Below are 21,257 nucleotides of genomic sequence, written 5' to 3'. Positions count from 1 at the left end.
AACAACTGATATATTAATATCATCATCTAAGGTCAAGGAGGAGCAGGAGGCCTGGGTCAGCCCACACAGGTGTCATTTCTGCAGCCTGGAGCAGGGGCTGAGCTCCCTCCCTGACCCACACTTGAGTGGCCCCTGGAGACAGAGCTGGAGCCACTGGCACAGGAATGGGGGAAGAATACTCTGAGTTCCCCCATTTCACTGTAATGAGCTGATCTGGCTGGTGGTCCTACACTCACCTGCTTCTCATCCACCCTCTAAGAGTCAGACTTGGATGATTAATTACACTTGTTTTCCTAGATTCACAATTTGGAGTAGTCTGTGTAAATACATTTTACATGTAAGGCCATTATCTGTTAATTAGCTTGCACCTGCATGACTCACTTATGCACTGCTGGGATTTTGTGTTTTTAAACAACAAACCTGAACGTTTACAGGACTGATGGTTCATTCTGCTGACACCTTCCCTTCCCCCAGAACAATGCAAGCAAGCCAGTATTTCAGACAAGCACATTTGCCAAAGAAAAGCTCTGAGAACCTACCATACACCCCTAATGGAAGCATAGACTTTCCTTGTCTCAAAATCAGAAAATTGAGTTAGTTGGGACAGTCCAGCTTCTAGCACTTAGTTATTGTAGGAGTGTTGAGCAGACTTTGCTATGAAGAAATAATACATTCTGAGTATAACAACAGACCTCAACAAGGTACCTACCTATTCCTTGCTCCATTTCCAGCTTGAGCATACTTTCATATTAAAAAAGCTGATAAATGGACACTTTCAAATATTATACTTGAAGAAATACTCAAAATTAATGCTGATCTGAAATTCTGCTGCTCTTACTACTCAAAGCTCTTGAGATCAATAACTCTCCCCAAGCTACAAAATTCCCATAAAACTGACAACAGCAGGCACCTGCTAGGAAGCATATCTGACACACAAGGACTGCATGTTTAGCCTGATTTCTTCAGTGTTGAGGCTGCTGCACTTCGCAGGGTTAGGTAACAAACTTTTCTTGTCAGCTCTGCAAACATCAGGACTGACCTAAGGCTGACTGCTATACATGCAAGAGCTCAGATTCAATGCCCTCTAAATTGACCCTGAGTGACAATTCCTGCCAGAAAAATAAGAGTAAGGTATTCGAGAAGACAGCCTTCTGATGGGGTTCTTAAAATATTTCTTGACCTAAAGCCAAAAAAAAAAAAAAAAAAAAAAAAAAAAAAAAAAAAAATCTAAATTCCATCTCATCAGTTGTCCCAAATTTTAACATTTGTTTTTCAACCATTTCAGAAAGTTTCCTAAAGCTTCACTTCTTACCATCTTTTTAACTTTTATTCTGTCATAAAGCAAATTTTACTATGTGCTCAGAGTAAGCACCTAGCACTCTGCAGGGAGTTCTTGTATCTTCTCCCTGCTGAATTCATCTCTAATGGTGAGGAGCCAACCAGAAGTGGATCTATACTACAGTCCAGGTGAAGTTTCAGAACTGCACTAAGGCACTCCTGCTTCAGGAGTCCTGCCTTCTTCACTTCAGCATTTGGGTTTGGATCCTTCATCAGTTTTGTAAATTCCTATCAGGAAGCTGCCCTTGTCTCATTGTCACCTCTTTCAATCTAGGAGGTTTTATGTAATAATACACATTTTCTGCTCAAATGTCAGGCTTAGCTGTCAAAATGCCTGGGCTATTTTATCACTTGGCTCCAGGAATAAGGCTCAGGCAATTCTTTCACTTAGTCCTGTCCAACAAAATAATCTTACTGACTGACCAACGTAGCTGGCAACATCACCATAAAAGGGGAAAGAAGATGCTTCAAGCAGACAAGGCAAATTTATAGCCTGTCAAGTTGACCACCTCCTATCACCTAGAGGATAACCTGTCTGCTGATGAGGAAAAACAGTGAAGTGGCTGAGCAGAAAACAAGTTTCCACTGAAAGACTGGTAAAATCTACAGTCTTTCCACAAAGCTGTTCATCTTTTATTCCTGTCTACAGAAAAACTTACATCTTGCATTAGCTCTTCATTTTTCTGTCACAAAAAGGGACAGAGTATTGAAATATCAACGTAACCTAACAGCAAGACTGCTGATTGTCCAACTAAACCCAGTTTCTGTTCTAGCTGTCCTGACAACCTGTGTCCCCACGAGCTGCTCTGCTGCCCTGAGCCTGTGTTCTTCTTTATGGGCATTGCCAAAGCCCCGTTGCAGGAAGCACAGCAACCCCCTTTTTAGCTGAGCTGTCAATATGTATCATGGGAGACTCAGCCTGGTAAAAGCCACTGATGCCTGAAGCACCAATATTACAACTGCCAAGAGGCACTCGAGTAACAGAAGAGACAGAACAAAAACATCACATTTGGAACTGCAGAGTTTCTTCTATCTAAATTAAGTGGTGTTCTTCTTTCTGAATACAAGTCAGAAATTGCAATTCCAATATTTTGTTCATTCTCCTAAATATTTTAGCTTATTGCAGTGGCTAAACACAACCATCAGCATGAAGAATATTGACATTTTAATTATTATCAGGACCAAATACTGTTGTTCCATGCTTTCTCATATGAAAGACTCTGTATTATATCAGTGGTTCAAACATCCATTTAAATTTGTGCTGTCTTGATCATCAGTTAGAGACAATAGCACTTTTAAACCTAGAATTTTTTAACAACTGTCCTAGATTTAAAAAAAAATAAATAAATCCAAAAGTCTATGAAAAATTAGTAAAGACAGCACAGACAGCACTGCTATGCAATTATAACAAACTACATTGAAAGATTTAGTCAAAATTAAGAACAGAAAAAAATTCAACTAAAAAACACTTACAGGCTCTGTTAAAGTTGTATCTTTTTCCAGGAACTGAACAACACAATAGGCAAGCTGGAATGCAAGTAATATGATTATTTAGGTTAAATAGTGTTTACACATTGCAGCATTATGACATATCACAACTTACAATGGAAGCACTTCAGACTGGGGGAAAGCAGTGGGCAACCCAAACCACACCTATTACAGCCTTTTAAAATTTTTCCAAAATAAACAAAACAGCAATTAAAGCAGCAAGATATACAGGCCTGCTCTATCTTAGAAAAACTTCCCAGATAGCAAAAATCTTTATATTTTTTTCACCTAGTAGGAAATGACTTTTAAGCTTCATCAGTATTTCTCTATTTTTCTCAATATCAAGTCCTGTATCAACATGGCAAAGCCATAATTTTCAAACATATTGGTGTAAAAAAAAAGTGGTATTTTCAGTAAAAAGAGTTAACAGAGGTGTGGCTGAGCACACACTGCTTGAGCACTACAGCACACAGCATTTGCTGGTAAGTGTGGTATCATGTGTTCTAAATTACTTAGTGTTTAGTCCCTTAGCACACCATAAAGTAACTAAACAACCAAACCTCTGCCCAGCAGAGAAACCATTCAATAACCCTGCCAGTATGGTAGTTACAATTCTAGATTCCACTGAGACTAATTTAAAGTCATCACATTATTTTTCACCTCACAATATAAAGCAAAGACAAAAATTACTTTCATATAACACGTGTATGCTTCAATACTTAGGATACCTGAGTTCAAGCATTACCTTTCCTGTTTGTTTTTCTGTTTGTTTCTTTGTTTGTTTGGGGGTTTTTTGTTGGTTTTTTGTTATGTTTTTTGTTTGTTTTTATTCTTTTTTTTTTTTTTTAATCTGTTAACCCAAGGCCAATAACAACACTGCTGTAATTACTTGTCTAATTTATTTCTTTTGCCCTTTAGGCTGAGGATGCACATGTGTATATTCAAAAAACAATAAATGTCACACATTAATCTCAAAACCCCATTATATATTGTACAGTAATTCTTTATTGTCCAAAGACACAAAGACTTGATTCAGCTTTAAGGCTTTAACTCTTAAGAGTAGGCTAAACTTCTACTGTAGCAACAAAGCAACCAGGCCACTCCTAATTGCAAAGCAGATTTAATGCTGGTTTACACCTCTAGGATAATACAAAACCAGTAAAACAGTGCCAAGCCCACGTGGCACTAGGAGCTTTTTGAAGGGACAGATGAGTAGCCTGGTCAATAAATCAACTGCTACTTTCAGGTACACTGTGCAGCTGAATTAACAGGACTCTGTCATGTACCAATGAACCAAATTCAACATGGCACAGAAAAATGGATAGTTTGCTCTACTGATCCACCAGTGAGAACACCTTTGGCAAGTGGTTGGTCCCTGTCATATCACTGACTCATTCCATGGTGCAGCCTGTCACAAAAAAATGATTTAATCAAATTAAAACTTCATATATGAATTATGGATTAACTGAGCTCTTGACTTGACCCTGTTTGTAGGCTATATGGTCATCATGATTTCACTTGAATTAATTTCCTTGTATCTTTAGTCTACAAGGAGCTGCATTAGTAAGCTAGCTAAGCTAACAAATTAAGTTTTTCATTAGCCAGGGCAGAATTACTTGCAAATTTGCTTCATATGTATATCCAACACTCAAGTGCCACATGTCTGGAATGGATATACATTATTCCTCCAACAAAACGCTGAATGTCTCTGCAAGGTGTAAGTGTGGAAGTGGAATGAAGAACTACAGAATTCTGGCAGTGTGGCATGGATCTACATAATTTCTAGCTGCAATACATTTTAACCACTTGTATACAACATTCTCTTCCCAGTCTGTCACTGGAATGGTTTTAGAATTAAAATGCACTTCTGAAATAAGTACCTACAGTGTTTAGGTCACATAAAGGAAGTGATAACAGAACAAGGTCCTGGGATTAAATGAATTTTAAAGTGTGACAGAACAATAAGGAAAAAAGCTTCCCACTTGAGCTGACATGACTTTGACTTGCTACTATATTCTTTCACTTTTAATACATGATAAATATTATCTCCAAATTAACACTCAGACAAAAGATCAATAAGATCTTTAAAACACCAGTGGCTGAATTTGCAAATATTTTAGATTATTGATACTGTAACACAAACTGCTTTGAATTTCATTAGTTTCAAATGCAAATATAAAAACCCCACCACTCTTAAAAAAATAGGCAAAAGCTTACCTGTGCATGAAACAAAGCTAATCCCTTTGCAGTATGCATGGGAATCAGAACTTTCATAAGGAACTGTTTGTGTTCTGCTTTCAGTGGCAGTGCAAAACCATTGATAATACTGAAAACATGAATAAGCAGGATTTATTTTTACTAAAAAAATACTTTTCCTAACAAGTCAAGAATTTCAGTAAGTTCAATAAACACTTTATTTCTGATTCAGTTTCTAAACCTGACTATTTCAAAGCCATAAAACAGCTCTACTTATGCACAACCTTAAAAGTGGTGGTAACATGCAAATTTATAGACTTTTGGTAGGAATCTGAGAACCATAGTAGAAATCAAATAATACTCATTAGATGAACCAATTTTTTTTTTATTATGACTTCCATTAAGTAAAAACATCTACAGTAAATTTTACTGTCTAACAATAAAGTTTAGACAGATACATTCATTTCACCCATTATCATAGCGACTTGCAGAGAAAAAACAGCATAAAATTTTGAATTGTTTTCACAGTGCTGTTGAAACATTTATTTTGAGATTCTTGAACAACCTTTTCCCTCCAGAAACAAACTTAAAAAGTTGTCTCAGTGATTCAGTAGTCTTATTTTTAAGAGCTAATGAATGGCAGAACAAACAAAAATCCCTCAGGAAGAGCTTGGGGTTCCACCCCACACCCTATCAAGCTGCATTTTAGACAAATCTGAGAAAATAAGGGTATCCCTTTCATTTCATTTACATGAAAATTTGTCCCACAGTAATTTGGATCCACAATAGAGTGGATTTTCAGTTAGATATATAAAATTTATAAAATTTTCTATCGTTAAGTATATGTGACAATTTGTTTGAAAAAACAGTAAAATACTACCACACAAAAACTTAAATTAAAAATTAAATGAGTGAAATTATGTCAAAAAAGACAACTTTTAAACCCTAGCAACTTGCAAAGCTTTCCTGAATAGAATTTAAAGAAACAACTCTGGTGAAGATTAAAGCATTTCTTCCAGCATGAGGGCAAAAGTTAACATTCATTTTCTGAATCAAAGAACAAGTCATCTATCACATAAGATAAGAAAGAGTAGATACTCCTAGCAAACAAGGACCCTTGAGAAATATTTTCCAGTCATCCTTAAAACTTGCACCAAAAAAGAATAATTTATACTCTGCCTCTTAATTTGATATTCACATGGTAACCCAGACAGTATTAGATTATTCCTGTGACTGCACTTCACTCACTACTGCAATAATTCTCTTCCCCCCATTCCCAAAGCAAGAAAGCTGAAGCAAACACCCACAATAACATTTCATTTTTTTGTGTGTCAGATTGACCTTACCTTCCTAATATCTCAAGAAGTTCAGCAACACCATTGAAGTGCTCTGTTTCATATATAAACCTGGTACAAAAAAAGACAACCACCAAAAATCAAGAGAGGATCAGAGATTCCAAATAACCTTTAATAAACTTCAAAGATTTGAAAAAGAGATCAGAGACCAAAACAGGCCTTGATTTCAAAATAATTCACTAGACTTAGACCATGAAGGAAAGATAAAATACTATTCAACCTAGTCACACACAGCATACCTGAGGAAAATGTTGTTAATCTGTTTCCTGATGAATGCTCTTAAACCAAGGAATTTTCCATAAATTCGATGCAGAACGGTCTTCAGGAAATCACGTTCTCGTGGGTCTTCACTATCAAAGAGCTCCAACAACTTTAAAAATTAAAGTGAAATGTATTATTTTTGAAAGACTTAAATTTTATGTCACTAGCCAATGTGAGTTTTAGCTTTAATTTGCAAGTTTCATTAGAAAAATTAGAATCAGTTACAGAAATTTTGTTTAGCAGTCAATACCATATTTTCAAATTTTGTTTTTTAAGCTGATTTTTTAAAAATAAACCCATCAGCTTCATTCTCTTCAAACTCTGTACTCAACAGACATAAAAGCCATTCCAACAACTACTATACAATCAAAATAAACACAAAATTTTAAGAATGAGATTATGAAATCTAAAGATATGTGGTTCACACAGAAATCAGGATTAATTAAAACCATTTCAGATATTTATAATTTCTTAATTAAAATCCTGTACTACTCATCTTAAATCGACTTGTGTCTTGAAGGTTAAGAAAAAGGATAATTCTTTGCAGAATCATTTTGCAGGGCAAGTGGATGATAAAACTCATGCACATTTCCTTGGGGGCAAGGGAGGAGAGATACATACATTTAACAGAATGATAAGGCATTAAAATTAAGCCGTTGGGAAAGAGAAAATAAACCACTGCAAGCACAAGTTGGTTCATTTCTGTCAAATCTATTCTCTGACCCCTTTCCCCTCCCCTTTCTTTCTTGAAGCACACCTTTCCTCTTATACGTTCTGGATGATAAATATGTTTGATTTTATTCCTATTCAAGAAATTTAACAATTAGTGATTAAATATGGGAGAATTCTAAAATAAGCATAAGATACATAATAATTAACTAAATCTCTACTAATACATCAAATGTTGCAATAAGTAAACAAGATTTTCCACACTTTTTCCTTGTAAGGTTTTACAAGGATACAGAAAGGCCACACATACTTGAAGGCAGATATTCCAGTCCCATTACAGATCATTATTTTAGTTTTGTTCTTTTCCAGCATGCCCAAGTGAGAAGATAATCAGAAATTTCTAACATGTTAGAAATTTTTCTCAAGGAGTCACTACAGTCTCCTGCTCAGTCCAGGCCTACAAACTTAGGTTGTCTACACCAAGTGGCATAAAGGACTGAAAACAGCTGCTCAGGAACTTTGTTCAGGATCATTTCACTATTATATTTAGAAGGAATTTCTAAGGGTCCCTACTCAACCTTTTCCCCATAAATAGCTAGCTGCTCATTGTATTGTCTTTCTTGTACTCCAGAGAAAGATCAAGTGACATGTCAGGAACTGAACCTCTGCAGCATGGCTCTGAAGAGCCACAGGTCAGCTCGTGAACTGGGCACCCGTGGACAGTAGCTCAGCAGGCCTAAATTTCAAGGGAAAGTCAAATAAACCAGAGAAGAGGGAAACATCTATAAACAGGAACAATACAACCAAATTAGCTGAAATTAAATGAAATCACTGAAGGTGTGGAAGGAGCGTCCATCTATGTTTTCACTTTTCATTCCTGTACTGTGACAGCCTGCCAGCACTCTTCAGATACTGAGCTTTTTCCTTGACAAAACAAATATTTTGACATGGTAAAAAAAAAAAAAAAAAAGCCCACTGAATTAATCTTGGAGAAAAAACTGTTACACTATTCTATAGCCTAATTCCTTGGAAAGTTTGATTTAAAATGAAATCTCACTTTCCTTTCTTGCTCAGTTACTTTGCATGGTCAAGTGTGATTGTTCTATGTACCTTCTCATTTGAATCTCTTATGGTTAACATACAATAATAAAAAAAATAGCACTACCTAGTTACAAGGTAAATGCTGGAACATATTTTATTTACACTAAGTATGTTATCTTTTTAGAGGAAAAAAGGTTGCTTTAAGTTTTCCCATGATAAATCTATGAAAGAAACAAACACAAAAGCCTTACTATAACAATTTAATCTGCACATTGTTGAAGTGACTGGAGGCTAAAAAAAAAAACAAAAACAAAAAACCAAACAACCCACAACACACATATTAAAAATACCACTTGTATTTACAAATATAAAATATCTTGTATTGCAAAACACTGAAGCTGATATCTGAAAACAAAGTATTTCTGCAGTTACTAATTATTTGCAGCCTGTGTGGTATGATACACTGTTTATTTAGTGTTTGGCAGAAACTGCTGCTGACACAACTACAATTTAACCCTCTGTCAACATGAAAAACTTACTATATGTCCTTAGCTGTAAAGTCACCTGGTAAGTGAAGCCTGAGAAGTGATCTTTAAACCTGGAGGCAGAAGAAAGCTCTACTTACCTGCTGCACAAATTTCTGGTCAATGTATCGCTTTGCAATGCTAGGCTGAAAATCCGGGCTCTCCAAAAACCTCAGGAAAAATTCATACACCAACTACAAACATTGAAAAGAAAATTCTCATGTTAGTAAGGGCACCATAACACAGATCTCAGCCCTGTCACTGAAGTCAGTGGGACTAATAACATGCTTAAAAGGTACAAAAGGTAAATGAAGCCTATCATGTCACTGCTTAATTACAGCCTCTACTGGAATTTACTGAAAGAATCACAGTAAGCATCAAGAACAATAATTCCCAGAAGAGTCAAAGCTTAATAAATAATTTACTGAAAATATCACTATTACACAAAAACCAAGGTTTAGTATTACATATATTCACATTTTCTACTATACTAAGAATTTCTTATGCAAAAATAAGTTACCAAACTCTTATCAACCCTGAGAGTAAAGTGCTCATGAAACAAAATTCAGCTGCAAATTCCAAATATAAAAAGCCACATTAAAAGCTGAATGAATACACCAAAACTCAGGGAGTTTGGCTTAACATCAGGTTTCTATATCCTGGACATAACCCTCTGCAGATTTATCTTCAACATCTTTTATTTTTTGTAGTATATTATTCCTATTGAGTTCGAGTCCCCGTTTGCTAGGATTCCACAATGAGGTAACAGAGAGGCATGAAGAAACCAGAGCACAAGTCCCGTATTTTGGAGCTCAACAAATTCCAATACACAAAATACTGTACTTCCATTAATGGCAGATTTATAAAATACACAGAAGGCACTGCTTAAGTAAGACAGAATTTGAGAGGAAAGATGTCTTACATCTAGATACACTCAGGGATGCTATGTTCCCAATATCTATTTCTCAACTCCATGTTACTTAAGCAACTGATTAGTAGTAACACTAAAATGCACTTTGGATAAAGACATCACTGACTCAACTCTTAAATAAAACCCACACAGTGGTCATACTCACAGCCATGCATTTAAACTACTACCACTAAGAGTACATTAAACTGAGAGCCAAGACCTGAGTAATTCATAATTACAATTATGAAGTTCTCTAGAGAGAAGTGCTTGACAATATGTACTTCTTAGCTGGAACATTTGAGATGATAGTTACTTATGCATAGCCTCAAGGAGGGTATGCTGCATCTGCCAAGCAGAAGATCAGAAACACCAAGTTCCCCTTCAACTCCTTCTTCCCCTGAAAGTGTAGCAAGAGCTCTTCGTATCAGCAGATGAAATATACACAAATGTCATGTAACTGTATTAAAACTCAAGCTTCCCTTGTACAGCTTTCATTTGTCATCTTCTACCTAGCACACAGTTGCACAACAGACAGCATAGAACAGAATTTGTAAAAGATATAATGTAAAAGTTGCATCTTTTACAAATTCTGGAGTAATGGTTTCAACCTAAAAAAGAGGGTAAAAAAGAGGGTAGACCCCAACTAGATTTAAGGAAGGAATTTTTTACAATGAGGGCAGTGAAACTGGCACAGGTTGCCCAGAAAGGTTGTAGACACCCCATCCCCAGAAACATTCAAGGTCAGACTGGACCTAGCAGGTCCAGGACCAAGCAAGCTGGTCTAGTTGAAGACTATCCCTGATGATCACAGGGATGTTGGACTAAGCAATTTTTAAAGGTCCCTTCCAGCCCACACCATTGTATGATTCTACTGATCTTTCTCAAGCTAGATCAATTTGTTAGAGGAAATGGGAAACATATGGCTGGAGGGAGGTTATCAGTACAGCCTCATTCAGATTTATTTTGTAAGGAAATTTCATTAAGGTATTTCTGCAATAAATTGCTATATTAAATATTTATATAAGTGACCACAACAAAGAATAGTAATATATGATAACTGCTTCAATGATGACAGAATATGGGAAACTACCACCAGGGAAATAAATGAAAAAATCACCTTGGGTTATCAATAAGAAAGAACAAGTTGATCCTGAAGGCCTGGAGTAGTATATACAGGACAAAGCAAGGACTGTAAAGTCACAGTTAAAGATCTAAGAAAAACCTCTGCTAAGCACTTGCAAGCCTTTAGGATAAGGGATACTGGTTCTGAATACTGGTTAACTATAGTGTGACCAAGATCCATCTACACAATGAAGCCATGTAAGAAAAAGATGAAATCCTGGAATATTCCACAAAGATACTGAGAGTACCAGAGACACATAGTCCTTCACACGCTTGAGGAAATTTATTCAACCTGCAAGGATACAGAGAAGGAGCAAACTACTGGAGTCATCACAGGACAGAGCACCTTTAATGAGTGAAGACTGATTTGGCACGGTTTGTTTCCCTTAAAGGGCAGGGGGAGGAAGGGCAACTACAGCTTCTTTCCATTAAGAAGCATGGGGACTGCAAGCAGAACTAAGTCGAAGCAGAACACTGTATAATCTTGGTAGAAGCTGTGCAAGATTAAGTTTAGGATACTGATTAGAGTCAAAACCAAGGTATCTCTCTTACATTAAGTAAGATTCTCAATATATGATGACAAGTTGCAATGGCAAGTGCAGCATAGCCAGGGTTTCAGACCCAGCCAGTATGGGTTTGGGAGAGGCAGCTCCTGCTTGAGAGGACTGAGGGCTTCCTCAGGAAGTTTGCAGACAACATCAAGTTGGGTGGGTGTGTTGATCTGCTTAAGGGTAGGAAGGCTCTGTAGATGGATCTGGACAGGCTGAATTGCCTGGGTTGAGGTGAACTGGAAGAGTTTTAACAAGGCCAAGTGCCAGGTCATGCACTTGAGCCACAACAACCCCATGCAGCATTACAGGCTTGGGGAAAAGCATCTAGAAAGCTCCTGGCAGGAAAGGACGTGGGGGTGCTGGTCAATACGAGCTGAGTATTAGCCAGCAGTGTTCCCAGGTGGCCAGGAGGGCCAGCAGCATCCTGGCCTGTATCAGGAACAGTGTGTCCAGCAGGAGGAGGGAAGTGATCCTGCCCCTGTACTTGCCAATGGTGAGGCTGCACCTCAAACACTGTGCTCTGGGCCCTCAGCTACAAGAAGCACTTTGAGGTGCTGGAACAAGTCCAGAGAAGGGCAACCAAGCTGGTGAAGGGTCTGGAGAACAAGTCCTGTGAAGAGAGGCTGAATGAATTGGAATTGTTTAGATGGAGAAGGCTGAGGGGAGGTCTTCTCACCAAAAGCAGGTTTGTAGTGAGGTGGGTGCTGGCCTCTTGTCTCAAATAAGTAATGACAGTACCAGAGCAAACCACCTCAAGTTGCACCAAGGGTGGTTCAGACTAGATACTAAAAAGAAATGCTTCCTCAAAAGAGTAGTCGGGTATTGGAATAGGCTGCCCAGGCAGGTGGTAAAGTCACCAAACCTGGAGATGCTTAGAAACCATGATGAGGCACTTCAGGATATGACCTAGTGCCATGGTGATTTTTTTTTTTTTTTTCCCCTGGGTTGATGGTTAGACACAGTCATCTTAGAGATCTTTTCCAACTGTGACAATTCTGTGAAATTATTTAGTTATGCATCTCATACAGGGAGGATATGCATTAGTAACCATTTAAATGCTTCATATTAACACATTCAGTTCCAGATCAATGCTATTGTTCTTGAAGAGCTTTCACAAAAATAAAAAGTCTTCAAAAATACAGTTTCTGAGCTGTGTAACAGGCAAGTTTTGTGCACTGAGTGAGTATTTATGTAGTTCTGATGCTAACAGAATTGTACCACTGCTCCTAGAACACATGCAACTGATAAAATGTAACAAGGAATTTTGAAGATCCTTGGAAAATACATGAAGCTCTATTATGGGTGTATCAAAAAGCAAGCAGCAATGACTATTTCTGGACAGTCAGCTTCCTAGTTTTCCTGTATGCTCATGTTTACAAATGCAGAAGCACAAAAACTAACAACTAGTGACACAATAATGTCTCCTACCTGCAACAGATACTGGCTGCTCCTACCTAAAAAGGGTATCTCAAAGTATAAAGGAAGCATTATCACTGGAAATACTCATCTGGGGGAGAACTGTTGGATTTAGTCATTTAGTTTTGGTTCTCAGAATTGGTCTGCTTGGGTCAAAGAGCTGTGAAATGTAACTCTTACCACCTTGGTGGTTTGATCTTTTCTCACAGAGACCACTGCTGTATTACTCCTTTAAGCTCACATTTCCACCACCTCCATAACTCCCTAAGCTCCGAAACACACAACGGCTTTAGTGCCAATCTGTTCAAAGTAGTCTGGCTGTTACAAACCATCCTGAGTATTGCTTTAAAGCAATTAAAGCTATTTAAAGCTATTAAAGTGATGTCTTTCAAGTGGCACTGAGTTTATTGAAGGTCTGGAGTCTTGAGTTGTGACTATACACACTGGTAACTTATCAAGCCATTATCTATCACGTTGTTTTTAAGTGAAATGCCAAATAGATTAATCCAGAGAAGGGTTGAGATGGGGTTTTTTTGTAGTATTCTTTTCCCTCCAAAACTGTCTATGTGACTGGATAGAATTCTGAATGTGTTTGTAATTGATCAATCACAAATCAGTCAGCAAAACGTGCACACACACACACCCACACACACACCCACACACACACCCTTTAGCAGTCCTTCAGACTATGCCAAAATTAATACTGGGTTTTAACTGGGGGGCAGGGGAGGGTATACACATTCCCTTCCTTCATATCCAAAATTTGATACTTTCAGCACCTTTGTTTTCCTGGAGGGCAATTAGTAAGTTATCAAACTCAGTTTTCTACCATCCATTAGTGTGTGAACTGTAAAAAAGAGCAGCACGGGCTGTTCCCTTGTGCTACAGTGAGCACTATTCCAAGGACAGAATGAAAAACTGATGTAGGAGAGGGAAATCAACAATTAGTGATGAATCAGCCTGGCCAAATCACATTTAGAAAAAGGCAAAAGAACAAGCTGAAAATAAAATTTCAAAATAGTACTGTGGGCTACAAATCTCATTCAATTTATCTTGTAGAAGCCCTAAGCACAAGTGAACTGGTCACAGAAACCACAACTCTTTTTACAGAAAAATAACTATATTTTACTTGTGACCTGAAGCACACCAAGCAAACATTTACAAGTTTTATTTCTGAGAGACAGGGACACTTGAAGTCAGATGCCACTACTGACTAGAGGAGACATTTGCCTAGCCCTTGCACTCTCCCAGCTCTCCAAAATCAAGCCTCTCATCTAGTTCAGTTATAGATATTTCTCCTCTGAATTAGAATCAGCTGTACGTTAAGTGAGATAATAATTATCACAGCTTTTAGCCTGCAGTTATATTTTGTGATAACTTGTTCCTAACCTGGTTTAAGTCTCAAACAGCATTCTGAACATTTTTAATAGCCTATATTTTAAGTCCATTTTTTATATAAGAGCATTTGTTGATATGGTAGAACTGTTATATAATAGGAACTGAGAAGCATTTTAACTCCCTTAAGAGATGGGAGAGAATGGTCTGCAAATGTGTGGTAGCTATTAACCTTCTACCTACTACTAGAAATTGCTACATAACTCTTATTTAATGTTCAGTAATTAAGTACCTGGAGATATGAACTTGGATGATTACAGTTGATTTAGGTTTCTTCAACATTTAAGAGTCAATTTAAAAAAAAAAAATAAAATTCATCAGTATTTCAAGTCAATCACGTGACTGACACAACAATGCTTTAAAAATAACAAGACTGGCACAGGAGTGCAACAATAGCATAACTAACCAACTGTTACTAAACAACAATGTTTATATTGTAAAGAAGAAGGGAAGAGGGTGGGAAGAATGAGGAGAGATTTCTTTCTTGCTCAAAACAGTCTATTGCTCCATTTTTTTATTACTGTCACAAGAAACTGACCTGTTAGCATCCACTTATTTTATTGAAACCACACAAGGAAGTTGCTCAAGTGCAGAAAACAAGTCTCTCAAGTAAAGTGCATAATTACCTAGAATACCTATAGATATTTTTAAGACATACATACACCACACTGGAACACTGCAATCACTCTGCTAAAAACCAAACAGCATTTAAGCATTTTGGAAGATTTACATTCTGCCATATATATACATGTTCAGAAAAGCACCACTTTTTTTCCCCTCGTAAGTACAGATATTCAATTTTATTATAAAAGCAATTTTGGTGTTCTTAACAAAGGCAGAAAACGACTCAAGTATCCACTCACAGCTCCTGCCTTACAAGAGGGCTTAAAAATAAGGGAATCATGTACCTGTATGTGGGGCCATGAGGCTTCAAGAGTTGGTTCATCTTCTTCTGGATCAAAATCTGGGTTATCACTAGGTGGAAGTGTTCTGAAAATATTAGAACTAATCTGCAAGAGAAGATAATTGTTTATCACTTTTTATGCTTCCACAGACCACAGCCTGAAAAGTACTACATTTATCCTAAAATTGCAAGAAACAAAAAGATTTAGAAAAAAAAAAAATCACTTTTATTCTCTATTTTTTAAAAAAACTTCTAAATACAAACAGGGAAAAGTCTGAAAATGGACATTGCAAATAACATGAAAGTAACTTTTGTTACTTAGCTAGACATGGTCAAATTTAAAATTTTTATCTGAAAATACCAAAGTTAAAAGAAAATTTCAGTTTCCCCTTACAAAGATCAATTTTTAACTTTGTGACACTGTGAGCTGAGGTTTTATACAAGACATCTAATGAGTCTGACGAACCAAATAAGACCTAAACAGAGTTTTCTTCATATGTCATGCAGGTAATTCCCCAAATAAGTCTAATGATAGAGGTCTTCACAAGTTAAAGTTATTACTCACTTTCAAATAAAAAATGAAGAAACATGGAAGTTGAAAAACGGTAAAGATGTTTCAAGGTTTTGGGAAATCAGAAATTGACACAACTGTAGCTTTTTTACTTAATACAAAATAACTTTGAAAAAACTTAAAGTAAATTAGTAGCTATTTTTTAAAGTATGGTGTAGTCCTACCAAAAAATTCAAAAGAATGTGTTTAAAAAGGTTTCTTCAGGGATTTTTGAGACCAGACAGATCAATCTTTCAGATGTCATAAGAAAAATAAAAGTAATTTCTATTGCCAGATGTAACACACCGTATTTTAAATCTCTAACACAGAAGAGAACATGAAGTTAATTTCATTTCTGTATTTTCTAGGTTTAGCCCAACTTTTCCAATCATCTTTCAAACTCCTCAGCCTTGTCAATCAAATCTGTTTCTAATAGCTGCCAAGCACCCAAGCCTAATAAACACCAAAAAAAAAAAAAAAAAAAAAGGTTTGGCAGTTTGCAGCAAATGCTACTGCACAGCTTCCACAGAATCTCCAAGGTGTTTGAAGAATCCTGCAAAAAGGACTTGAAGAGCTCCTGAAGTCACCCAGCTGGCTCTTCATAGAAGAATGTGTTGCTTCATTAAACAAGATATAAAGCTACTGCATAAACTGACTTTTCATTTCTTCCTGTGTGCTTCATTCTATGTCCTGTCACTCTCTCCTGTTGGTGCAGGGTGAAGCTGCAGACACTGCTGCTCTGGAGCAGAAGGACAAATGACATTCCTCATGGATGGGCACTACAACAGTCTCTGAGTTTATGGCACAGCAGAAAAAAACCCAGCACAGTTGCCTTTTCATGTTGTAAACACAAGGGAGAACAAGAGAAACTGGATGGGGAGGGGGAGGGAAAGGAAAAAGTAGTCAGAGTGAATTTTCATCAAGCCAAAAAGGGCTTTGGAAGGAAAAACCAAAACTGATGTCTTAGTTCTGCTGTTTGATATTGTCTGCCCTTATTAGGGATTAAGCAAAAACATCCAACATACAAAGGAGCCCCCTATGGAGAATTCCCTACCTCTGCTTCCAAGTTGTCTGGTTATGTCTCTTGAGAATGCATCCTTTTATTTCTAGATGGACCTTGCTGAACTGAACCAGTCAACCCTTTAGCACAGAACCCCAAGAGTACAAAAAGCAGAAGTTGAGTCAAGAACAAGATATCAACTTCTGAACATACTCTGACAGCAGAAACAAATAGTAAGCTTCTCATCTCCTGAGAGCATACAGAACTTGGAACAAACTCTGCACCCATTTTTATGTATTAAGACTGTATTCCCTAAATAAGTACATTTACTTCATTATATTTTAAATACTTCTGCTTCCTGTCCTATTTGCTCCTTTCTAATGTTTTGCTAATAGCACTGATTAAAAAAAAAGTGGTTTGGGTTAAAACCCCATTTGTTTTCTAGGGGCACATTCTTCTCTTTATCTTCTGGTATTATTGAAAAAATTCCTTTTCCTTCTTAAGAGCAGTCTTAACCCAAAACTGTGATTTGAGAAATACCAGTTGTAAAAGGCTTTTACAGCAGGACAGGTTTCCAGAAAATCCCAGTATTAGTGCTTTCAAAATTAAATCTCAAAAAAATTTATGAAAGTGACATCTGAAAACATGGTAGTTAAGGTACTATGATAGAGAAATGACATTTTATTAAAACAAAACAAACAAAAAAACCCCACAAACAAACAAAAAAAAAACAAACGAGGAAAAAAAAAAGAAACAAAAGGAAAAAAGAAAAAAGTCCTTTACTGCCTGTATGCTTCCCAAAGAGCTAAGCATTTGGGGAGTGTGCAGATAGAGATACCTGATGATTTTTTAAATTCTGAATCCACTGTTTGTGCAAGCTGCTGGGACAATCTCAATTACATTCTAATTTTATGTGCCAGTGGGAAATAAGGGGAGTTTGGCAGGCAAAAGGAGGTGGAAGAGTAATGTGTACTGGTGGGACATTTCTGTTATGGCCCCATGACAGAGCTTTTTAACTAACCAGAAGTTTTAAAACTTCAAATATTCCAAACCCTAATTTGCTGTTAGCTTCAGACTATTTTCAGATGAGAATTTCCAGACAGAGAAAACACTAATTTTAGATGTCCTACAAAGGAGGTGCACAGACTGCTGTGATACCTCTTCACAACTATCTGTAAACAAAGCTCTTCCTGAGCCCTTCATTCAAAGTCTTTGACAAAGGAATGATAGGAAAATCCAGTCATCTGAAACACCAAGCAGCATATATCCTGGCATCTGCCTAAACAAAGATACACTTTTTCTTTTTCTTTTATCATCATCTTGTTCCATGCTTGGTGACTTGAAAAAACATTGGTATCATTTCACCTAGCACTGCTTACCTCAGCATACAGAGCATGGACAGCTACACAAGCCATTCCTGTGTGGCACTGGCCCAGCAGCTATCATGGTAACAGACACCATGTGAAGGGATGCTACAAGACCACCTCACCTCCAGACCTTCCCTAGGCACTGGTCTGGAACAACACTGAGGTTTTTTCCACTTGATATCTGTAAAGTATTGTTGACTTTGCCTCCTCAAGACCTGGGCAGCTCCAAGGAAACTGGGGTGCTTCCTCTGCAAGACGGAGAATAGGGGTGCCAGGCCTAGGCAAAGACAAGGGTCTTTGGAAAGAAATTGTCTCTGTTTCCTCCACTAATGCCACTCCAACTTTTTTTCAAGGAATTTAGGTAGGTTGTTCATCCTTTACTACCAGTCTGCTACCCAGATGATAGCTGTGTTTCATTAAGGCCGATTTCTACTTTTTCATCCCAGAAAAACCATACTTCCAACTGCAAAAAAACTCTGAGGCTTTTTCTTTTAACACTGTACCACTATCCAGTATTAACAAAAAAAAAAAAAAATTAAATCTCATAAGTTTTGCTACAAAGAAGGGCCTCAAGCCTGACACACTGCTGTTTGGAGGGACAGATCTATCCAGAGTTCTTTCTCAAAGCTGGTACTTAGTGCTAATTCACAGCAAAGACTTTTTCTGCTGCCAGTTGCCAGGGAGACTAGAAATACTATTCAGGCTTGGAGAGATCTTTTGTCTCAAGCTCTGAAAAAGCTCTGACTGAGCATTTAAGGCCTTCTTCATTTTCTGTCATTTTGGAGAAAAGGAGAGGGAAATTTGTTATGGAAGGAAAAACAAGCATCCACAGAGCCCAATCATTTGCACAACAACAATAATCTCAAAAGAACAGCTCCACAACATCTTATCTTCAAGAAAAGGAAACAACTCTAATATTAAAGAAAATCTCCCTTCAACAAGTATGATAGGCTAGTTAGTACCCTCTTTTCTCCTAACAGGAGACTACAGAGGGCACAAAGAGTAAGAAAATTCAAGGATTCAGTCCTATTGCCATCTGCAGCTAAAAAAAAAAAAAAAGAGCAGCCAAAGAAGAGGTGGCCATACTATGTGCTTTATTATCTTGTGTAAAGGACATTTAGGACAGAAACACTGGTCCTATAAAACCAAGCAAAAAACCCCAGTGTCCTAGATCTTTTGTAAAACTTAATAAGCATTTGGTGAAGCAACAAAAATTATTGAAAGGGTTGCAATAATCCTAGCCCTTCAGTATAATGGCAAAAGTTCTATGCTTATTTCTACTAAAGATCTCATCATCCAAATCAGCCGTTCACAGAGGAAAAAAGCGAACAAAACCCACCAAACCTAAAACCAAACAAATACTTCAGAAAAAACAGCTTACATTGTATAGAAAACTACAAAAGTCATAGGCCATATGTTTGAACCTGTCTGGTACTATTAAGCTCAGCACTGTGTCAATGTAAACTTAACTGAAGTTCAGAGACCCATTAGCCTAAATGTATAGGCACAAAATACATGGGTTTTACATCTCAAATTTGTAGGAGAGATTTAAAATATTTCAGATTATTGTCAAATGTCCTTCAGTAGCAGTCACTGTACATGGAGTACAGGCAAATCTAAAACATCACTGACATAGCATTTGAAAATGCATACAAAAGACATAGGAAAGTCAGCAGATAATGACCACAAATGTTTTGTTGCTTACACAACAAGCCACTTGTAGAAAGTGCACAGGACAAGTCATCCTGTGATTTACAACTCAAGCATACCACTTTAACTGCTCCAGCACAGCTCTCCAAGGCCCCAAACAGACAGATACATAAAGCATTTACAAAGTAGTTGCTTTCTTACACTGATAAACTTTTCTGTTGACGCCAGCACCACAAGAATCTTCATGAGAAAACTTCAGCCTGTCACTCCACTCCCATTCTTAAATAAATAAAGACAGGCAGCACCGATATATTTCCATTTTCTGAATAAGAACAACTTCAAAGCTTACCCAGACTGCAAGCATCTGCAGTATACCACTTTTCATTTTAATTAACCTGAATGCATCATATTTAAGACAATAATTAAAACTTAGAAGTTGTTTGTTTTTACAAGCCTTTCTAAACAATCTTGCAAGCCAAGTTATCATCAGCTAATTACATTTTAGAAACAGAATAACCAACAGCAACTCTGAGCTAGATGCCAACACAGATGTGCACTGATTAACTTAAGATATTTTATTAAAACTCAAAAAGTAATAAAAGCATTCTACTTACCATTTTCACTATGTCAGCATAAGCTGATTCAACGATTACTCCACGATTTGTTGAGACATATTCAACCAGTTCATTCAGTGTTGCTCTCTTAATTTCTTTGCTTTTCAGGTCTGAAACAGAGTCCATGAAGTCAAAGAGTACACAACACTGTTGCAACTTCTGACAAAAAAGATCTTGCTGTTCATTGAAGGTGGCATCTACAAAATAAAAACAACACCAATATTTAAAACTAGAAGCAAACTCAAGATTTCTAAACCTATTTTGCTGACTAAAAATTGCATAGCTGTCAGATTTTTATTATGGGTAACAGTACACTCTGTAGTCAACACATTAATAAGAAATTTTTTCAAAATTGAAAATACCTATTTAAGTGTGTGAGAATGAAAAACCCACCATTCATAACTTGTGTTTCATACAAGAAAAAAATGGTTAAGTGTGCAGCAGTAGACATTTATTGAAAATGAGTTCCTGAATTAACTTTGTTTGAAATACATAGACATTCATAAGTATCCAGTCTCCCTCATCAAAAGCAGTGCATTATACTAACCTTTCATTCATCTGATTTGTCTCATTCTGTTCCCTAATCCTGTATTATGTAACCTGCTTAAAAGCTGCAAAATCTGCTTTGAAGGAACCTTATCTTTTTACCCCAGTGCAAAATGCTTCACATACTCTCGATATCATGTGATGTTTCCCTTAAGAATGAACTCCAATATTTAAAAAGGATTAATCCTGAATTTCCATGCTATATTAGAAATATTTTATGACTATTTTAGTCATGTAAGACTTTCAAGCTTTTTTTGCCTATTAAGACAACATGTTTGGCTATGACTTGGCATTTTCATTAGCATGTAGTTTCCCTGATAAGCAGGGATTCCTCCATCAATATTTCATATTAGCTCTTAA

The 21,257-nt window shown here is 36.9% G+C and overlaps 1 protein-coding gene across 1 annotated transcript in view; it reads right to left on the bottom strand.

Annotated features, from left to right (window-relative positions):
* The window catches only part of PPP2R5A (protein phosphatase 2 regulatory subunit B'alpha), a 47,115-nt gene that overhangs the window by 6,773 nt on the left and 19,085 nt on the right, over positions 1 to 21,257 (bottom strand). The window contains exons 2-8 of the mRNA XM_071739599.1: positions 20,352 to 20,548; positions 15,175 to 15,276; positions 8,974 to 9,066; positions 6,617 to 6,747; positions 6,369 to 6,428; positions 5,044 to 5,152; positions 2,812 to 2,865 (exon numbers count right to left, since the gene is read on the bottom strand). Coding sequence (XP_071595700.1) covers positions 2,812 to 2,865; positions 5,044 to 5,152; positions 6,369 to 6,428; positions 6,617 to 6,747; positions 8,974 to 9,066; positions 15,175 to 15,276; positions 20,352 to 20,548 — 746 coding nt within the window. The remainder of the gene's footprint in view (positions 1 to 2,811; positions 2,866 to 5,043; positions 5,153 to 6,368; positions 6,429 to 6,616; positions 6,748 to 8,973; positions 9,067 to 15,174; positions 15,277 to 20,351; positions 20,549 to 21,257) is intronic.

The sequence above is a fragment of the Heliangelus exortis genome, chromosome 3, assembly GCF_036169615.1.
Source record: "Heliangelus exortis chromosome 3, bHelExo1.hap1, whole genome shotgun sequence".
Taxonomy (NCBI): domain Eukaryota; kingdom Metazoa; phylum Chordata; class Aves; order Apodiformes; family Trochilidae; genus Heliangelus; species Heliangelus exortis.
Note: the sequence above shows the minus strand (reverse complement) of the source record. Positions and strands in the feature narration are given on the sequence as shown.